The sequence below is a fragment of the Podarcis cretensis genome (assembly GCF_951804945.1).
Source record: "Podarcis cretensis genome assembly, chromosome: 2".
Classification (NCBI taxonomy): Eukaryota; Metazoa; Chordata; class Lepidosauria; order Squamata; family Lacertidae; genus Podarcis; species Podarcis cretensis.
Window position 1 is genome coordinate 68,284,491 of NC_137171.1, and position 17,460 is coordinate 68,301,950.

At 43.9% G+C, this 17,460-nt stretch overlaps 1 protein-coding gene across 1 annotated transcript; it reads left to right on the forward strand.

Moving 5' to 3' along the window:
• The first annotated feature begins 3,288 nt into the window (after positions 1-3,288).
• Positions 3,289-17,259, forward strand: UBLCP1 (ubiquitin like domain containing CTD phosphatase 1). The gene is made up of 11 exons (XM_079968312.1): positions 3,289-3,367; positions 4,470-4,649; positions 5,607-5,698; positions 6,674-6,759; positions 6,844-6,959; positions 7,208-7,306; positions 8,399-8,436; positions 8,744-8,842; positions 9,654-9,770; positions 14,142-14,269; positions 16,193-17,259. Exons 2-11 carry the CDS (start codon positions 4,496-4,498, stop codon positions 16,218-16,220), a joined length of 957 nt encoding a protein of 318 aa, XP_079824438.1. The 5' UTR covers positions 3,289-3,367; positions 4,470-4,495; the 3' UTR covers positions 16,221-17,259.
• Positions 17,260-17,460: the final 201 nt, after the last annotated feature.

A 17,460-nucleotide genomic window follows, 5' to 3' on the forward strand; every position in this document is an offset into this window, starting at 1 on the left:
TTGTGACCCCATTGCAAACAATTCAGAATGAATGCTCAATAAAGAGCTTGTTATCTTACCTCCCCACAAACTTTATGAAATCACATCCAAATACTCAATAAGCTTGCCTGCAAGAGATATACAGTGGTACCTTGGGTTACATACATTTCAGGTTTCATACTGTCAGGGGTTCAGGAGCAGAGGCACAGGGGAGAGAGGAAGCGGAGAGCGAAGGGGAACAATCCGAGGGCAGCGTAGGGGAGTATGACAGTGGGCCGAGAGATTCCATGAGCTTCTCCAGCGATTCGGAAGACTCCCAGAAGGGGGCACCGATGGCCAGGGCAAGGGGGGTCCTGTGAAGGACGCACCAGAAGCAAGGGGCCAGCGGCGACTCCCAAAGCAGCAGCTGGAGATCGGGACCAGCTTCCCCACCAGGGCGTAGCGGGGGGGAAGAGTCCCATGTGTCAGGGCAGGCTTCCCCTCCAGTGGGGAGAGAAGATGAGGCAGGGCTGACCACGCCCCTATCGCTGAGTGAGGGAACGGAGGGGAAGTCAGACCCAGCCAACCCCCCCCGAAGGGGGAAGCAGTGACAGGAGCAGTGTAACGGTCAGGAGGAAGGTTGCCGGCTGGGCGCGCGCGCCAAGTTCAAATGTACAGGAGCGCGGGACAGCAGGGAGGTCGGATTGGGAGCCAGGTCCTAAAGCACGCCGGAAGCAGGGGGAAGAATCCGGGGAATCAGCATCAGAAGAGTCCAGAAAGGGCGACACCCCAGAGGGCAGAAGGACTCAGAGGAGAAAGGAGCAGAGGAGGAGGTGGAGCAAGGCTAGGGTCTTGAACTGGTGTCGAGGGGAAGGAGATTCAGATGGAGCTTCAGCGGTCTAGGGTTGAGACGTAGAGCTGCACGCCATGGCTTTGAAATGGAAACTGAACCTTAATAAAGACTTTTGTATATAGTAAGAACTGGCGTTGGTCCTTTGTGAGCTGGGACCTTGGGCAGCTCTGACACATACGCTTCAGGTTACAGACTCAGCTAACCCAGAAATAGTACCTCGGGTTAAGAACTTTGCTTCAGGATGAGAACAGAAATCGTGCTCCGGTAGTGCGGCGGCAGCAGGAGGCCCCATTAGCTAAAGTGGTGCTTCAGGTTAAGAACAGTTTCAGGTTAAGAACGGACCTCCAGAACGAATTAAGTATTTAACCCGAGGCACCACCGCATATTGTAGATTCCAGCATTGTATTACATTACAGTAGGCAACTCTAAAAATTGCACTCATGGAATAAACCCGGGTGCCAACTCCATGTCATACCTACTCAGTTGCTACACTTATACAATGGTGCATATGTCAAATTGTACCCAGGGCTATCAGTTTTGAATTTCTAACATTACTGGCTTTAGCTGTCCACTAAAACTCAATCCAGCTAATAAAGAGATGGTGAACCTGTTGATTTGGGAGTAGATGGACAATCTGTTGAGCACGTCCTACTCCCTAGGAAGAGCGAGTGCTCCTGAACACAATATTGCTGATCATTTCTCAAGTTGCAGTTGTGGCAAGGGATGCTTTTCCAGCTAGGTCTGGCATACCAGCTGCACACTCCTCTACTACATAGATGAGGAACCCATGGCTCTCCTAATGTTGTTAAATTACAACTCTCATCACCCTTTTTGACTAGGGCTGATGGAATCCAACAGCTTCTGGATAGTCACCTCTGTCCAATAGGCAGGGCCTCTCAGAGGTCCAGAGAGGCCTGGGCTAATTCATGCTTTTGAGGATACATTCACCATGGACTAATATTGTGCTATTAAAACTATATTTTGATGAATATTTATGAAAATCTAAAACTCATTAATATGATAAAATCTGTATCAGTTAACCAAAAATGCCAGTGTCCTTTCCCCAAATTACATACCTTGTTTGCTTGAATTTGCAGCTCTAAGCTGACAGTGTATTGTATTTTGGTCCTATGTACATACAAATTGTGAAGCTTATCAAGTGTCAAAAAATTCACAAGGGTCTAAATTTGAGGCCCCCTTTGAGCTTTGAGTCCAGGCCAAATGGCCCCCTTGTCCCTCCTCTGATATGTCCTTACAGGAGTAAAAAACCCCTGCATCCTCCATCATTCATGCCATACCTCTAACTTAGAGCAATATGTGTAAACTATTGCTGCTGTCCAGGAATGTTCTGGTCTAGAATGAAGCAACCACACTGGCTTCCAGATGTTGTTGGACAACAACTCCCATCACTGCATACCATTGGCTAACCTTCAAATAGTTTCCAGGCATCATTCATATGGCTGGTGTTGAACTTCAAAGCCCTACACCACCTGGAGGAAAGTACTGTATTCTTAGTAGTGATGGTGCTTCTCTTCTCTCTGACCTGTATTGTGTTCCACAGACACTAAGCTTCAGACCTAACTTCTGAATGAAGCCCTTTTCATTCCTGAACTACCAATGAGGACTGCCCTTAGAAATGGAGATATCAAAAATTTAATACTTGTCTTGGTTGAGTAACAGCATCCACCCTGAAACGAACAGTAGTAGCAAAGGCAAGATCCTGCTCACTTTATCCTATTTTATGGATTGGGACCGGCAGGGCATCTGTGAGGGAAATTTAAGCAGACTGGGTGTTTTGCATGAGCGATTTTTGGACAGAAATCCAAAGCATTCTACCTGCCCCACGTCCCAGGTTACTAACTCTGGACTACATTGCAGGGTTATCATATGGAAAGTTACTTGTAAGTAAGGGCATAATCACACGAAGGCAGCCATCCTTGCGAAGTTTCTGGTAAAACCTGCATATGACCTGCTTGGGTATTAATAAATCGCTGGTGGAAGCTGATATAGAAACTTCTAAAGGGGCTCAAGATCACACGGAAACCTGTAGCTATCGGGACCTTGGTTCTCTGTAGGGTGTCCGTCTGTTTGTGTGTACGTAGGTCCACCCCGTCTGGGACTGAGACGCAAGAGCGTGAAGCGAGCAGGATCGGCTGGAGGCAAGAGGGGGCGACCCTGGAAGCCCTGGTGCTGCCACGGCACCGTCACAACCTGGCCTACACTGCGGGGCCGTCGGGAGCCCCTCATTCCCTTTGATCTCCCCAAGCCGCCCTATTCACTGAGCCTCCATGACACGCTCCGAAGGCTCTCACTCCTGCAAGGGGAACTCGGAAATCCCATCTCTGTGTGGGCGGAGGGGGGGGGGAGGAGGCAGACGCGAAACCCGGGCTGCCCGCTCTACTTTTTCCCCCTCGCTATATCTCTGTGTTGCCATCTGGCCCCCTCGCCACGTCCAGGTTCCGAGAGCGCGAAGTGCTTCCGGTTCGCGCGGCGCGCGAGCTCCGGTCGCCGGGTTCTGCTTCCGGCGCGGCTGGTTCCTGGGACGCTCTCTTGGGGGTGAGGCGGGGCGGCTGCTCCTCTTTCTTCCTTGGGTCCGGCCGGCGCTCGGAGGAGCTGCGGGAGCCCCTATGGGCGCAGCCCGCAAGTCTTCCAGAGCGGGGCGCCTTTTCCCCCTGCCCCGCCCCTCTCGGGCACCCCAAAGGCCGTGGGTGGCACTCGGGGGGTAAACATGGCCAGCAAGGAGCGCCCTACAACCGCCCCCCAGCACCTCCAAGGGTCTGCTAGTGGAAGCGCGAGGCTCGGACCCTGCAGGGGGGGGGGGCGGCGGTGGTGGTAGAGGGGACCTAATGCAACGCTCCAGACCTCCCTCCCTCCCGTGCACACCTGCTGGGAGCATTTAGGACGCAGCCCTCGGTGCAGCAGGAGCCTGTCTGCGTCCCTTAACCTATATGAATTGCGCAGCGCCTGCCGTTTTACGCAGAAAGGGGCGATGAGCTTCCTCGAAGGGAAACCCGCCGCCTGGCCCGGCTCCTTTCTCCAGTCCACGTGCACGTGGGGAAAAGCAAGTAACACCTAGTCATGCCGCTGGAGGATCTAGGCCAGTGTCGCCCACGGCCGGCTTGCAGCAGTGCTGCGGAGTTTCAGGCAAGAGGCTTTCCCAGCCCTGCCTCGAGAGGCCAGGGATTGAAGCGTTCAAGGCACTGTGCTTCTGTTTCTGAGCTGCGGCTCCTTACTGAAGTGGAAGGCAGCAGTTGGCAGAGTTTTGGTCTTCGCACCTCTTAAATATGCAGGAGATCCCCCCCACCCCCATTAAGAGTTTGGTAATTCTAGTGTTCTGAAACAAGGCAGCACACACGGTTTTTGAAGCTTGCAGATTATCCAGTCAGGTGGCTGGTGTGGACATGAGCAGGTATCCCTTGGGAACTGGTGTCTAGTAATGTAATATATTACTGACTTACACAGCTTTTTCCTTTGCTGAAGTGTCTTGACATATCTTCCAATTTATACAATCTCTTCCAAATTTATACAAAATGTCACAGATGTGGACCACTAATTTGTTCAGAATGTCGCAGCAGTATTTGTCTGGTTTTCCAAGTAGAAGTGAAAAGAAGTTAAAATGTTAGAATGCTCTTGACAATCATTTCTTCCTTCCCTGTAGGTATATTTTGAACATATGTTACAAATATGGCTGTCTCTCTTATTATAAAATGGGGTGGGCAGGAATTTTTGATAACCACCTTGTCAGAAGAAGACACAGTGCTGGATCTCAAGCAGTCCCTCAAAGGACTTACTGGAGTGCTCCCAGAGCGTCAAAAGCTTCTTGGACTTAAAGTAAAAGGTAATATTTATTTCATGCTCCACCTTTCACTGTTTAGTACTGTTGCAGAAACAGACCTGGTTTTCAAATTGGCCAGCTGCTAAGGCATATCTGCATATCTGTTGCCTTTTGTCCCAGATCCACACTTTCTTCTTGCCTGGTCCATGTGTTAAAATTGTCATGGTGGAGAGAAGACTGACTCCTACACTTGGGGTGGGTCAACTTAAGGCTTCCATTGTCCTTAATTTCCTTCTCTCTCTCTTTTTATAGAATGACCCACTCCTGTGCTAACACACACTTACAAAGCAAGAATTGAGAATCAGAATATGCAAAACTAATCTGTGTTAAATGATCTGATGTGTGCAGGTGGCAAGGTTTTCCCCAGTCCAGAATTTCTTGCAAGAATTTCTTGCAGGCATCAGGTTGGCCACTGTGAGACTAGGATTCAGCCCACTCTTGTAATGTTTTTTATGAATATCAGCAAGTATTAGGTGACCTGCAAAAAATAGGCTAGGGGTTCACTTTTTGTTGTTGACACTGCACTTCCAGGAGGGAGGTGGGAAGCAGAAAGAAAGAACGAACTCTGGATTGTAACCAGCAAAGTCGTCCTGCTAGCAGAAAGACTTCTGTTTGCTCAGTGGGACTTCCTCTCCTTCTCTCTATATGTGCCCATGCTAAATCTTTTCCAGTGGGTTGCAGGAACCCCTAGAAGGGGAGGGGACGGAGAATAAGTTACATCAGGAAGCAGGAGAGAAAATCTTACTCCAGGTTGCCAATATCATAATATTATACACGTCTACTCAGAAGTAACACTCATTGATCTCAGTGGAATTAACTCGCAGGAGAGTGTGCATAGGATCGTAGTCTAAGATCATAAGTTAGTGTTTTAAAATACAAATCAGGTGAAAGGAGAAAGAAACAGCTGCAGAGGAAATCACTCATTTTTGCTGAGGAAGCTGTAATCTGTTTATATTGCAGGCAAGCCAGCAGACAATGATGTTAAGCTTGGATCACTAAAATTGAAACCAAATACTAAAATCATGATGATGGGGACTCGTGAGGAAAGCTTGGTAAAATACATTTTTCTATTTTAAACACACAAAAACTAATAATTACAGAAAAAATGATTATAATAAATGTAATTGCCTAGAAATAATATAGGGTTCGTGTATATGTATGAGAACAAGCAGTGTAAATAATTTTCTGATTAAATGTTAACTGACATAAAGTTGTTGAAGCCAGAGGTTGGCCTGTATGTGGTGTGAGCTGAAGGTGTTCCAGGAGGGGTACTCAAATCCTGATTGCAGGTTTCCCACAGCATCTGGTCGGCTGCCAAGAGCAGGATGTTGGACTTTATGGGCCATTGGTCTGATCCAGCAGGCTCCTCTTACCCTCTTAAATTCCTTTAACCAATTGATTTTCTACCCTCTTGCCACCAAAATAACTGCATTCTTCCAAAGCAGCCACGGATGTATAGGTTGTTCACATTTTCTTAATATGCTTTATCACTGATTCCTCATGTTTATATTTTCCATTTTTGTGGGCTGTCTGCTTGATCAGCCACTTTATTCTCTTTATGTATCCTCTGTAAAAAGTATCCAAATTGGTGCTTTAAGCAGTGTGTGATGTTTAATTCTGAATGTTGCTCTTTGTTTAGAGACAACACCTTCGCAAAAAGCAAAAGTACTTTTAAAGGGCAGGGAATGGAAGCAGAAGTATATCTCATTTTGTTTTTCTGTACAAGAACTTTCAAATACAGTCTTACCTTGGATCCCGAATGCACTGGAACTCAAACATTTTGACTCCTGAACGCCGCAAACCTGGAAGTGATTATTCTGGTTTGCGAACATTCTTTTGGAACCTGAACATCCGACGGGGCTTCCGCAGCTTCTGATTGGCTGCAGGATCTTCCTGCAGCCCATCAGTAGCCGCAATTTGGTTTTTGAACGTTTTGGAAGTCGAACGGACTTCCAGAACGGATTCCGTTCGACTTTCAAGGTATGATTGTAATAAAATAAGTTTTTGGTGTTTTACTTTTGTTGTAGGAAGATGTCCTTGGGCCACCGCCTGATAATGAAGATGTAGTCAATGATTTTGACATTGAAGAGGAAGTGGTTGAAGTCGAGAATAGGTGAGTTTGTTGCTGAATAGAGAAATAATTGGCTGACTTATAAATATGCAACAGCTGCATGCCATTTATATTGTTTGTTTTTAGGGAAGAGAACCTGCTGAAAATCTCCCGCAGAGTTAAGGAGTATAAAGTGGAAATATTGAACCCTCCCCGAGAAGGGAAGAAATTGTTGGTCCTGGATGTTGATTATACCCTGTTTGGTAAGTAATGTACATTTTCAAGACATTATTCCCTGGGCCTGGTACCTGCTGATCTTATGGTTCTTGGCAGCAGACCAGAGAGTTGCTCTCTGGGTATAGGTAGATTCAGTTGGGTTCCACTGCAGTGCTATGCACATGCTCCCTTGAATGGAGTGTAGGTGTATGCCAGAGCACAGGTAAGGAGAAAAGATGCTGGCATTCAGATAAGGTTTTAAATGACTAAAATGAACTGGCTGACTTTCTTCTAGACCATAGATCATGCGCAGAGACTGGGCTTGAGCTGATGAGGCCGTATCTGCATGAATTCCTGACATCTGCATATGAAGACTATGATATTGTAATTTGGTGTAAGTTATTTACTTCACAAATTGAAAGTGTTTTCATTATGCCTAGAGATGCATTGCCACTTGTGACATAGGTATCCTCTGGAGATGTTGTGGACTTGATTTGCATCTTTTACACAATGCTTGATGCTGAACCTTTCTGTTGTATTACATCTCTCAAGCCAGCAGTCATGAGAGGTAGTTTAATGGAGGCTTTAGCCCTTGCGGGACAGTCAGCACAGAACCCCTGTGTGAATGAAAATCAATACTTGATTTAAAATACCCTCCTGGACAACTTGATAAAATACTCTCTGGGGCAAGTACTCTGATTCAGAAAATAGGTTATGAATCCCTGTTGGTCGTAAACACGGGCTAGGATCCAAAGACCTACTTAGGTAATCCAAAGCCTTGGGGATGCCTAGTAGAGTGATTGTGAAACTTTGCCTTGCTTTAAATGAAGTTTGTCATGCTGCATTGGGACTGTGTGTGCTACTGTAGGAGAAGTTCAAATCAAAGTCTCCCTTGAGTGTTCAAAACTCATTGCATGGTCCCTAGGATCCAGGACATGAGAAGGAAAACACACTTAATGCCAGCTGTTGAACCACTTTGTTTGACACTTCCCATTTGTTTGTGTTCTTGTTGTACAGAAGTAGATCTAATGCTCCCCTCTTTTCCTCCTTGTGTCAAATTGAGTGGTTGAGCAAAGTAATGCTGTATTGCACCCCCATTGTATTTTAAAAGCTTTTTCTTGTTTATATATTAAACACAGTGTGCTTTTTGTTTCAGCATCTTTACAGTAGCGCACACTTAAAACGAGATAAGCAGAGCTCAGATAAATAGGAATACACACTGTTACAGTGACTTGGTGGTAGCATTGGGATTAGAGAGTGACTCCCTGGGCAGATTCATGCAATTGTTGGATGAGCTGCTTGCCACGAATATGCGAATGCAGGTGAAACTGAAAAACAGTTCAGATGAGAGGGACTTGCTGCATTGAAAACTAATTTGGAGCCGGCATTCCTGAATAATTAGCTAATACCCAGAATAGGATAACATGATATTAAAAGATGCCTTGAAAATACTTCACTTGAAAATACTTTGTCTATTCCCTTTCAGCTGCTACCAATATGAAGTGGATTGAGGCTAAAATGAAAGTAAGCCCAATGTGTAAACGTGTGTGTGTTTTGATTTTCTTGTGTTTTAGAATGTTCTTTGTGTGATCTGCTTCACAAAATGATTCATAGTATTTTAATCATAGCATAGAACTGTGTTACAAGTGCTAAAATTGGCATGATTAATACTGTGGCTTTGGCCCTAAGTTCCCATGAATGCCTCCCTCCTCTCGTAGGATGCTCCTACTGGTGACAAGCAGAAGGAGAGGCAAATTATAGGAGATTGGTAAACTATAGCAGGGGATGAGCCAGTGTGCAAAATGTCCTTAGGTATTGTTTTTCATTGCAGGAGCTGGGAGTGAGCACCAATGCAAACTACAAGATAACCTTCATGCTGGATAGTGCGGCCATGATAACTGTTCACACTCCAAGACGAGGATTAATTGATGTAAGTGTCCTCTCACCGACCTCTTTTTTCAAGGCAGGAGCACCCACTCATCAGCACCCTGTTCTAAAGATCAGTGTATGCAATTCAGATTTCAGTACAGTCATACCTTGGAAGTCAAATGCTCAGAAACCAAAGCGCAGCTTCTGATTAGCTGCAGGAAGCTCCTGCAGCCAGTCGGAAGCTGCAGAAGCCCCGTTGGACATTCGGCTACATTTGAGAACTAAGCTGTTCGAAAACCAAGGTACAACTGTATGTTAAAATATGGAATAGGTTCATCACACTAAGAGCAACAGTTCTAAGAAACCTGACTGGCTTTTTGCCACCTGTTGAAGACTCTTCTTTCAACAAACCTTCCAGATATTTTTATCCCAATTGATATCTGCACTCAATTTGAAATAGTTTTTATATATGCAATTGTTCTATGGGTTTATGAATTGTGAAATTGCTTTGAGTCACTCCATAGGAAGTGGTTCATACACAAAATTAAGAAGTAAGCATGCCATATAAAAGAAATAGAGCTTGGCTTGCTTGCTGTGCTGGCTGGAGAAACAAGGACTTTCTGCACCAGAATGGGTTGTATCCAGTGAAGTTCTCCTGTTTACTCAAGAGCTTCCCCCAATGCTACAGGACTTTCTCCCTTCTTCCTGGGTGCTCCCACACCTGCTCCCAAATCTGTTCTGTGGTTTTCCCCATCCTTCAGGAGCACATTTCTGCAAATAATCTTTATACAGTAAAAGCAGAATACTAATGGTAAATTCTGTTGTTGAAATGCTGTTTCACTTGAGGTTTTCTTACAACTTTACATCTACAGGTGAAACCCTTGGGTGTCATATGGGGCAAATTTTCAGAGTTTTACAGCAAGAAAAATACTATTATGTTTGATGACATTGGACGAAATTTTCTTATGAACCCACAAAATGGACTAAAGGTAATGTTTAGCATTCGTTTATAAATGCCAGTTTACCTAGTATGGGGTGTTAGGGGAGGGGTAATACGTCCGGTAGGGGAGAAGTCATGCTCTTTCTGGGGTTGTTTATCCACCTTCGCTCCTCACCCCGCACTCAGCTCTCACCTGCGGCTCCTTGAAGCTGTTGGCATGTGACAGTGCCCACATCCCAGCTAATGTCTTGACTGGCTGGCTAAACCAGGTGAGGTAGCCAATGGGTCTCAAATCCCCAGAGAGTTAGGGACTTCCTTCATATGAAGACAGGCTGTGGCTGATTGAGCAGATGAGACTGATAGTGGGTCCATTGTCTCTCGAGATAGATGGATGCCAACAGCCTAGAGGAAGAAAACTCAAGTGGGTTGAAATTTGGGAAATGGTGCCAATGGAATGGCTCTTTGATCCTGTTTGCACTACTGCTGGTTGGGTGGCAAGTCACTGTTGTACCAACATGCCAGTATCTGTATTCCTCACTGCGCCATCTTGATTGCAGCACTTCCCACATTGTTGTATGGAAAGAATTACTCTTCGAATGAATATTTTCTATTGGTTGTGCTGACCACCCCTTTCTTCACAGCTCCATGCACACATTTCAGCTTTTGGATTTCAGCCATTATTTGGAATTGCTTTGACCTCAGAAGTTGTGCCACTCACCCTTTGGGATTATCATATATTTGTGATCTTAGATCATCCTCCAAGGAGCTGAGAGCCAATGTTTCTGGCTTCACAATCAGCCTATGAGACAGCTTAAACTGAGAGAGCCTGACTTTCCAAAGATACTAGATAAAGTTTAAAGCCAAGTTAGTGTTCGAATTTCTCTTATCCAGCCCTGCCACTCTGGCCACTGCACCGCATCGTTCCTATGATAAAGCACTCATAATAGCTACAATGGTCTTTGGAAGCTTCCCCACCCCACCCCCCGCCATGCCCCAGTGCATGTGAAGACAAGATATTTTGTAGTGATCTGGCTGTTGCTTATCAAAGTTTTGATGTGGGGGTATTTAAGAGAACTAGAAATAAGTTGTCTGCAAAAATGTAGGCAATTTGTGCTTTAGTACCTAGACTAAAGGTATAATGTAAAATAATGGAAATTTGAAGACATAGTGTTTAGCATTCATACTATAAGGTGCTTAGGGTGTGTCCAAAGCATTTCACATTATCTCAGTCGTTGATTCCTGCCAGGTAGTACTGTCATCCCCATATTGCAGTCAGACATGTTCTTACATAACCACTTGTCTAAGGCCATTCAGTCAGTGAATGACAGGCAAGAGTTAAATAAGGAGCTTTGCATCTCAGTCTCTTACTGAGGAGCCCTGTGTATGCCTACTCAGACGTAGGTTTCCATTTAGACCAATAGAACTTGCTCCATAGCATCTTAACTGCTATTCTGCAGTGGCCTTCCTATTTATGTGTTGCCAGTGGTAACTATTTTCCCTTTTTATGACATCAATGGGCATATACAAGGTGGCAGCAGAATATTGTTGCTTTTGCTGTAATGCACCAGTGGCAGAGGCCTCTGTAGGGACCTGTCAGAAGTATTACAGACCACAAGAGAAATGTGGCCTCAATGAACTGAAGGGACAGGATGTACCCATTCTGAAATGGTTGTCAGCAAAGTTACATGTCAGTGTCTCTTCTCCCCCCCCCCCTGCCTCCCAAACTTCTCAGTGTTTTTGGAAAATGTTTGTCCTGAAAAAGACATCTGGCTCTTGAGGTACAAGCGTTGCCCTTTGTAAAGTCTCTCTGCTTCTTGAGAAATGGTGACAGATGAGTGGAAATTGCTTTAAAAGTGCTGTTCAACTAGATGGAGGCTTGATGGAGTGCACCGCTGACAGAGCGGTATCATTGCCTCCCCCTGGGAAAAGAGAGCCGGTGTGCTGCAGCTCAGACTTTTATTGACAGCAAGACAAATTGGAGGTGACCGTTTATGAGAAATGCTGCTGTAAAAGGAATCGAGATCAGATGTTCTACCAGAGGCAACAGAATTTAATCAGCCATTCCACATGGGATTAACTTATTGTCCGCAGGCCTTTGATAAATGTGACAAGTGGTGCTTGGAATGAGCTTTAGAAGCCTCTCAGAAGGACGGGGTCCCCACTGTAGACTACGGTGACAAAGATAATAGCAATTGTCTCTTCAGCTTAGTTTTTGTGTACCTAGCAATTAAGTATGCACAGAGTGCTCTTTATTTCCTTTTGGACAGAGTTCTGGGATAAACTGAAGCCTGAAACAATGTGCTGTCTGGCAGAGCGCATGCTTTGCTTATGGAATGACCCAATTCAGTCCCTGCCATCTCCAGTTAAAAGGGTCTTGGGTGGTAGTGCTGTGGAAGACCTTTGCCCTGGCTTTTGGCAGCCACTGCCACTCAGAGTAGATAATAGAGGTTGTGCTGCAGTTTTGGCCTCTCTTACCTTGGAGTAAGCACCCTTGAATTCAATAAGACTTCTGAGTAGACACGGTTAGGATTTTTGCTCTTAGCTCAGCATATTGTATTAATTTACATGGCCCTTAACAACTTTGGTTCAGGATACCTTAAGGACTGACTGGTTCCTTATATCTCTGCCTGATCCCTGAGATTTTCATGGGAGTCTCTGTTGGTGATCCCCATGATGCAGATGCATGCCTCATATCGACCAGGAGCTATGCACCCAGTAGTGTAGTTCCAACTGTGGAACTCCCTCCCAGATGAGATAATAGCAGTCCTCCTCTCCCTATTGAATTTCAGGCACTTGATGACCTTTCTATCCCAGCATGCTTTTGATTGCCATGTGAGTCCTATTTTACTTTTTTTTTAGCTGTGGTTGTTATTTTAAGCTTCTTATTATATGACAGGTGCATTTTTTTATCGATCTGCAAACTGCTTAGAGGCTATCTGTGGTGAAAATAAGAAGTTATGAGCATATCACACTTTCTGATACCCTTATAATTTCTAAGATTTCAGGTTGGGGTCCTGGCATGTAACTAAACTTAAGTATGTAGAACTGAAACAATCACATATTCCTCCCCTGTCCTCTTCTTCTGTTTCCCTTGTGTCACATTTTCAGTTGTAAGTTCCTCAGGGCAGAGGGCCAGGTTCTTATACTCTGTAAATAGATAGCTGGATAGATAGTAATCTTAATGGAGGATGCCTGGGATTAAATTTTAGATCTTCTGCACCCAAAGTGTGTGATCTGTTACTGGGTAAAAGGCATACCTGTTGCCTTTGTAGCTTTAAAGTTTGCTGTGTAAATTTCACTAACTGTTGTATTAGTGATTAGTCACAGTCAAGCTTCCAATCAAGGTACTTGACAGGGTACTCTCCATTTTCTATTGGGAAACAGCAGTTGACAGTGCTGAGTGGGTTTTTTAGTGGATGAATGCATGGTGCATATTTTCTTTCCACAATGGGAGACCATTCTTTGTATATAGGCCCCAGAAGAGAGGGCTGCATCTGGGAGACTGCCTTCCTTCCTGCCAAGCGAGATTAAGAGAAGCCAGCCCTGCCTCGTAGAAACACAGCACAGTGCTTATGATGATGGCAGGGAGAGGAGTAGAATGTCATGTAGAGGTCTATGCTGGAGGACTGGAGGTGCTGTCAGCAGTGGATTAGGAGGTGGGAGGGAAAGAAGCAAGATCTGCAGCTGTGAAGTGAGACCACTTCTCACCACCCTCTGACTTTTTAAATGTGTGGACATACTGATGCATCTGCCTATGGCGACACTGCAGTAGAAAAATTACATGTTTTACTTTTAGAGTGGCTTTGCATTTAGGTGACACTGTATGAATAATTGTACGTGAATAGTCATCTTCATGTTTCCCCATATAATAACCTCCTTGTATAATATATAGAAGCTGTAATGTAAATTCTCAAAATACAGCTTGCCTGTGTTGTGAGTTCATGTTCACATGGAGGCCTGATTGGCTCTTTGAAGTAAAAAGAGCTTTTGCTAGTTTGTTTTTAGCAGTAAGTATCCTGCAACAAGGAGAATGTTGCCCTTGAGTTCAGCAGCTGCTATGCTGCGATGGATGTTGCTAGAAGCAACTCAGTAGTTCATAAAAACATTATTTGCAAATACTCTGAAAGGTTTATTGTTTGAGCTACTGCGTGGATATGAATAGGACATGGGGGAAGGTCAAAGTCCATTTGCAAATAATACTTGGGCTTTTAGAGTACATTGCAGGTCTCTGCAAGAAGGGAGGGATGGAGCCTGCCTGGCAAGTAGAATGGAACCAGCAAACTGAACCAAAGGGTCAGGTTCTTAGATAGGTTCTTGCAATATTATCTGCTCAACAAATGCTCGCATGTGAAGTTTGGGTATGTTCTCTATTTTTCTCTTTAAGATATGTATCATTTACACCTGGTTTCTTTCTCAACAGATAAAACCCTTCATGAAAGCACATTTAAACAGAGATAAGGATAAAGAGCTTCTAAAACTTACTCAGTATCTCAAGGAAATAGCAAAATTAGATGACTTTTTGGAGTTGAACCACAAACACTGGGAAAGGTAAGGATGAAATGCTGTTCTTGTTCAGCATTGTGCTTCAACAATATCAAATTTCGCTTCCTGCTGGCCCAATCTGAACTGATAGCAACTCCATTAGCAGAGGTGCCTGAATTAGTGTTGGTTCAATTTGTTAGCAATTTTGTGTACGACTTTTTCATATGCAGATGTTTAGGAAAGTGACAAAGACAATACCATAGCAGGGTGGGATCACCATAAAAACACAGTAGCCAGTACGTCTGCAACCAGGGTTTCCCTAGTTACATATAAAACAAATAGTCCCAATGACCTTGGTGGAATCTACTGCTGACTCAGGCTAGAGAAGTCTGTGCATCTCAAAATTCTGCTAACTGCATGCATTGTACGTGGCTTGGCAGTCTTGGCTCTGTACTTGAGATTTCACTGCAGTTGACTCCAATGAAAATGCATACCAAGCATTTTCACTTGGAGAAGGAGCTAACATTAAGGCATTTTCCTTGAGAACTGGACCATAGCTCCTCCTTCAGTCAGAATGATTCTAAACTTTGGACCACCAAAGTTTCTGTTCCTTTTCCCATTTTGGTGTGAAGGATTTGACCTTAGGGATCTTGGTTAGATCTCTGTATTCTTATGTAAAGGACCGCCGGACGGTTAAGGTAAACGGTGTTTCTGTGCGCTCTGGCTTCTGCCACAGTGTTCCATTGTACCAGTCAGGCGGGCCACATTATTATGTATGCAGGAGGGTTGAATTGTGCACCAGCTCTACTTTTTAAAGTCTCTTTATAGGTGGAGTGTGCAACATTTTTACTTTAGAGCAGGTGTGCCTGACATAAAGTAATGCAGCCTTCTCCATCCCTGCAGGTGATGTTAAGGCTCCAACTCCCATCAAACCCAGCCAGCATGGCCAATAGACAGGAGTGATGGGAGGTGTAGTATAAAAGACCAGGTTGGAGAAGGCTTTGTGAATAGACGAACCATTCAGGACTATGAAACCAGCACTAGGCTGTAGTTTGGAAGGCATCTGTGCTATCGGCAAGGGGTTGATCTTTTGAGTCCTGCAAACCGACTGATGTTCAGTCCAGATCTATGTGCTGTGTTCGCTATTGAGATCACCTCCTGATAAATTTTATATTTACTTCGACATTTATTTGTTGGAAGCTCAGAAATTAGAGGCAAGAAGTTGCTCTTGGTCAGTAGACATTAAAAGTGCATCTGGGGTAATCGGCTGTAGATGTGTGACTCACACCTGCTCTGCAAAGCAATATTATCTGATCTTGATGGTTCTAGCACATTTTAATCAGGCTGTGGTTAGAAAATGCCTAGCACTTCACTCAAAGTTGTGAGTGTGAACATCCACATTCATCTTACAACGTACTTTCTTATGCTACAGTTGCTAAAATATCTGATAACTCCTGATAACACATGCTCAAGGCATAAATCTGAGCAATTTGGACATGATTTAGACACTTTAATAATTTGCCCTCTTTTTGAGTGCATACTGCTTTCCCCCCACCAGCTGTAAATTTCAGAATGCTATTTAGACATCTCAGTCCAGATCTTTTGAGAGAATTTTTTTAATGCCCAAAGGTTTGTTTTACTGGTTGGATCTTAACAACAAATGAAAGATTTGTGCTGATATTTTAGAATATTAATATGTGCTACTGCTGAAAAATGCTCTCTTAAAATTCTAGGGCATATGAACAGTGCATATTGCCTAACTCTTTTTATAATTGATTTATTTACTCCTGCTACCCATCAAGACTATGGCTATTTCATTAGAGGAGGTGCTGAAAGATGAAGTAAACTAGGATAGTACTATGAATGCTTTCAGAACATCGAGAATCTATCGTACCAGTAATTCCATATGTTTTAAATGCACACCATTGTATATGGCCCTGTGTATGTCGAATCCTATTATAAATGTTTTATTTTTGGCTTTTTCTTCAGGTACCTTTCAAAGAAACAAGGACAGTAGCTTTATTTTGTGACATTGAAACCAGGCGGAACATAGAGACCCTTTGACCTTTCCTCTTGTGTAAGCTAGAATAAAGTAGTGCTGGACACTGACTTAACCACCCGAACAACTGCTTATACCTGGTCTTCCCGTTGGTTTGCTCTAGGTCTCTCTGTCTCTCTTCTGAAGATCGCCACTAACAACCGAAAGGGAAAATCATTTGCTTTTCCCTTCCTCCCTTGCATTTATCTCTGGGGTTACTATTTAAAAAGCAATGTCATTTGTACTGCTACTGTAGTATCCCCAAAACTTTAAAGACCACATTGTTTGGAAATGGGGTGGAAACCCCCCAACGTTCAGACCAAAAAAAAAGAGGAAAATCCCCCAACCCAGATATTTACTATGGAGCCAGTTTGTTTTTTCTGCATTATCAGTTCTAGAAACCATTTCCCCTTCCCTGTTTATGGTATTTAAGTCTATGAACTATAAGATGTCAAATTATGTATTAGTATGTCAAGTGTTCCTTTTGTACAAAACAGTTTTAAGGATGGAAAGCACCACTAGAGGGCGAAGATACCTTCATATGTGGATTGTGATAATAAAACTGTTATGACTGGAGAGAAGAGGAGGGATTTGAAAAAAAAACCTTTTAATGCTTGGTTGAAAAGCATTCCTTTTTTGTTTTGTTTTTTTGTTTAACAACAACAAAATCTAACCAGAGTAAAGGTTTAAACCTGAAAAGAGCTAAGAGCCTAATTCCTTAAAGCATGAACATTAGCTGTTCTGTTTTTGTTAAATCTTGTCAGGATACAAGCTCTTTTACTGGCAATATTCAGCCACAGCTGTTCTAAAGTGTCACTTGTGCTGCTTCAACCTGCACTGTGGAAGTGTGATGCGCCTGCTGTCTCGCATTGCCGACAGTCCCTTGTCATGCCATTCTTGTATTTGAAAGCAGATTGCTCCTTTCAAATAAAGATAGCATATATTGTTCTTAAGGAACTATAGCAGGTCTGCTAATAATAATGATAATAATAATAATAATAAATGCCTTTTCTTAAAACCTGTGTTCCATTCTTTTCTCAAGCTTCAATATAAATGAGGCCATGAGTCTCATTCTCTACCGACTGAACTATCCATGCCCTGTACTTATGCCACTTTTGATTCCTGATTGGATGTATAACAAAGTATGCTGTGTGTATGTGGTTTGCTTCCACTATCCAGAGGGTTTAAGAGGGTTTGGAATGGATTTTAGTCCTTATAT

Coding starts and splice junctions, on each gene's coding strand:
- UBLCP1 (XM_079968312.1), top strand. CDS start 4,496: ATGGCTGTCTCTCTTATTATAAAATGGGGTGGGCAGGAATTTTTGATA. Junction 8,437..8,743: donor GGATTGAGGCTAAAATGAAA/GTAAGCCCAATG, acceptor TTTTCATTGCAG/GAGCTGGGAGTGAGCACCAA. Junction 9,771..14,141: donor ACCCACAAAATGGACTAAAG/GTAATGTTTAGC, acceptor CTTTCTCAACAG/ATAAAACCCTTCATGAAAGC.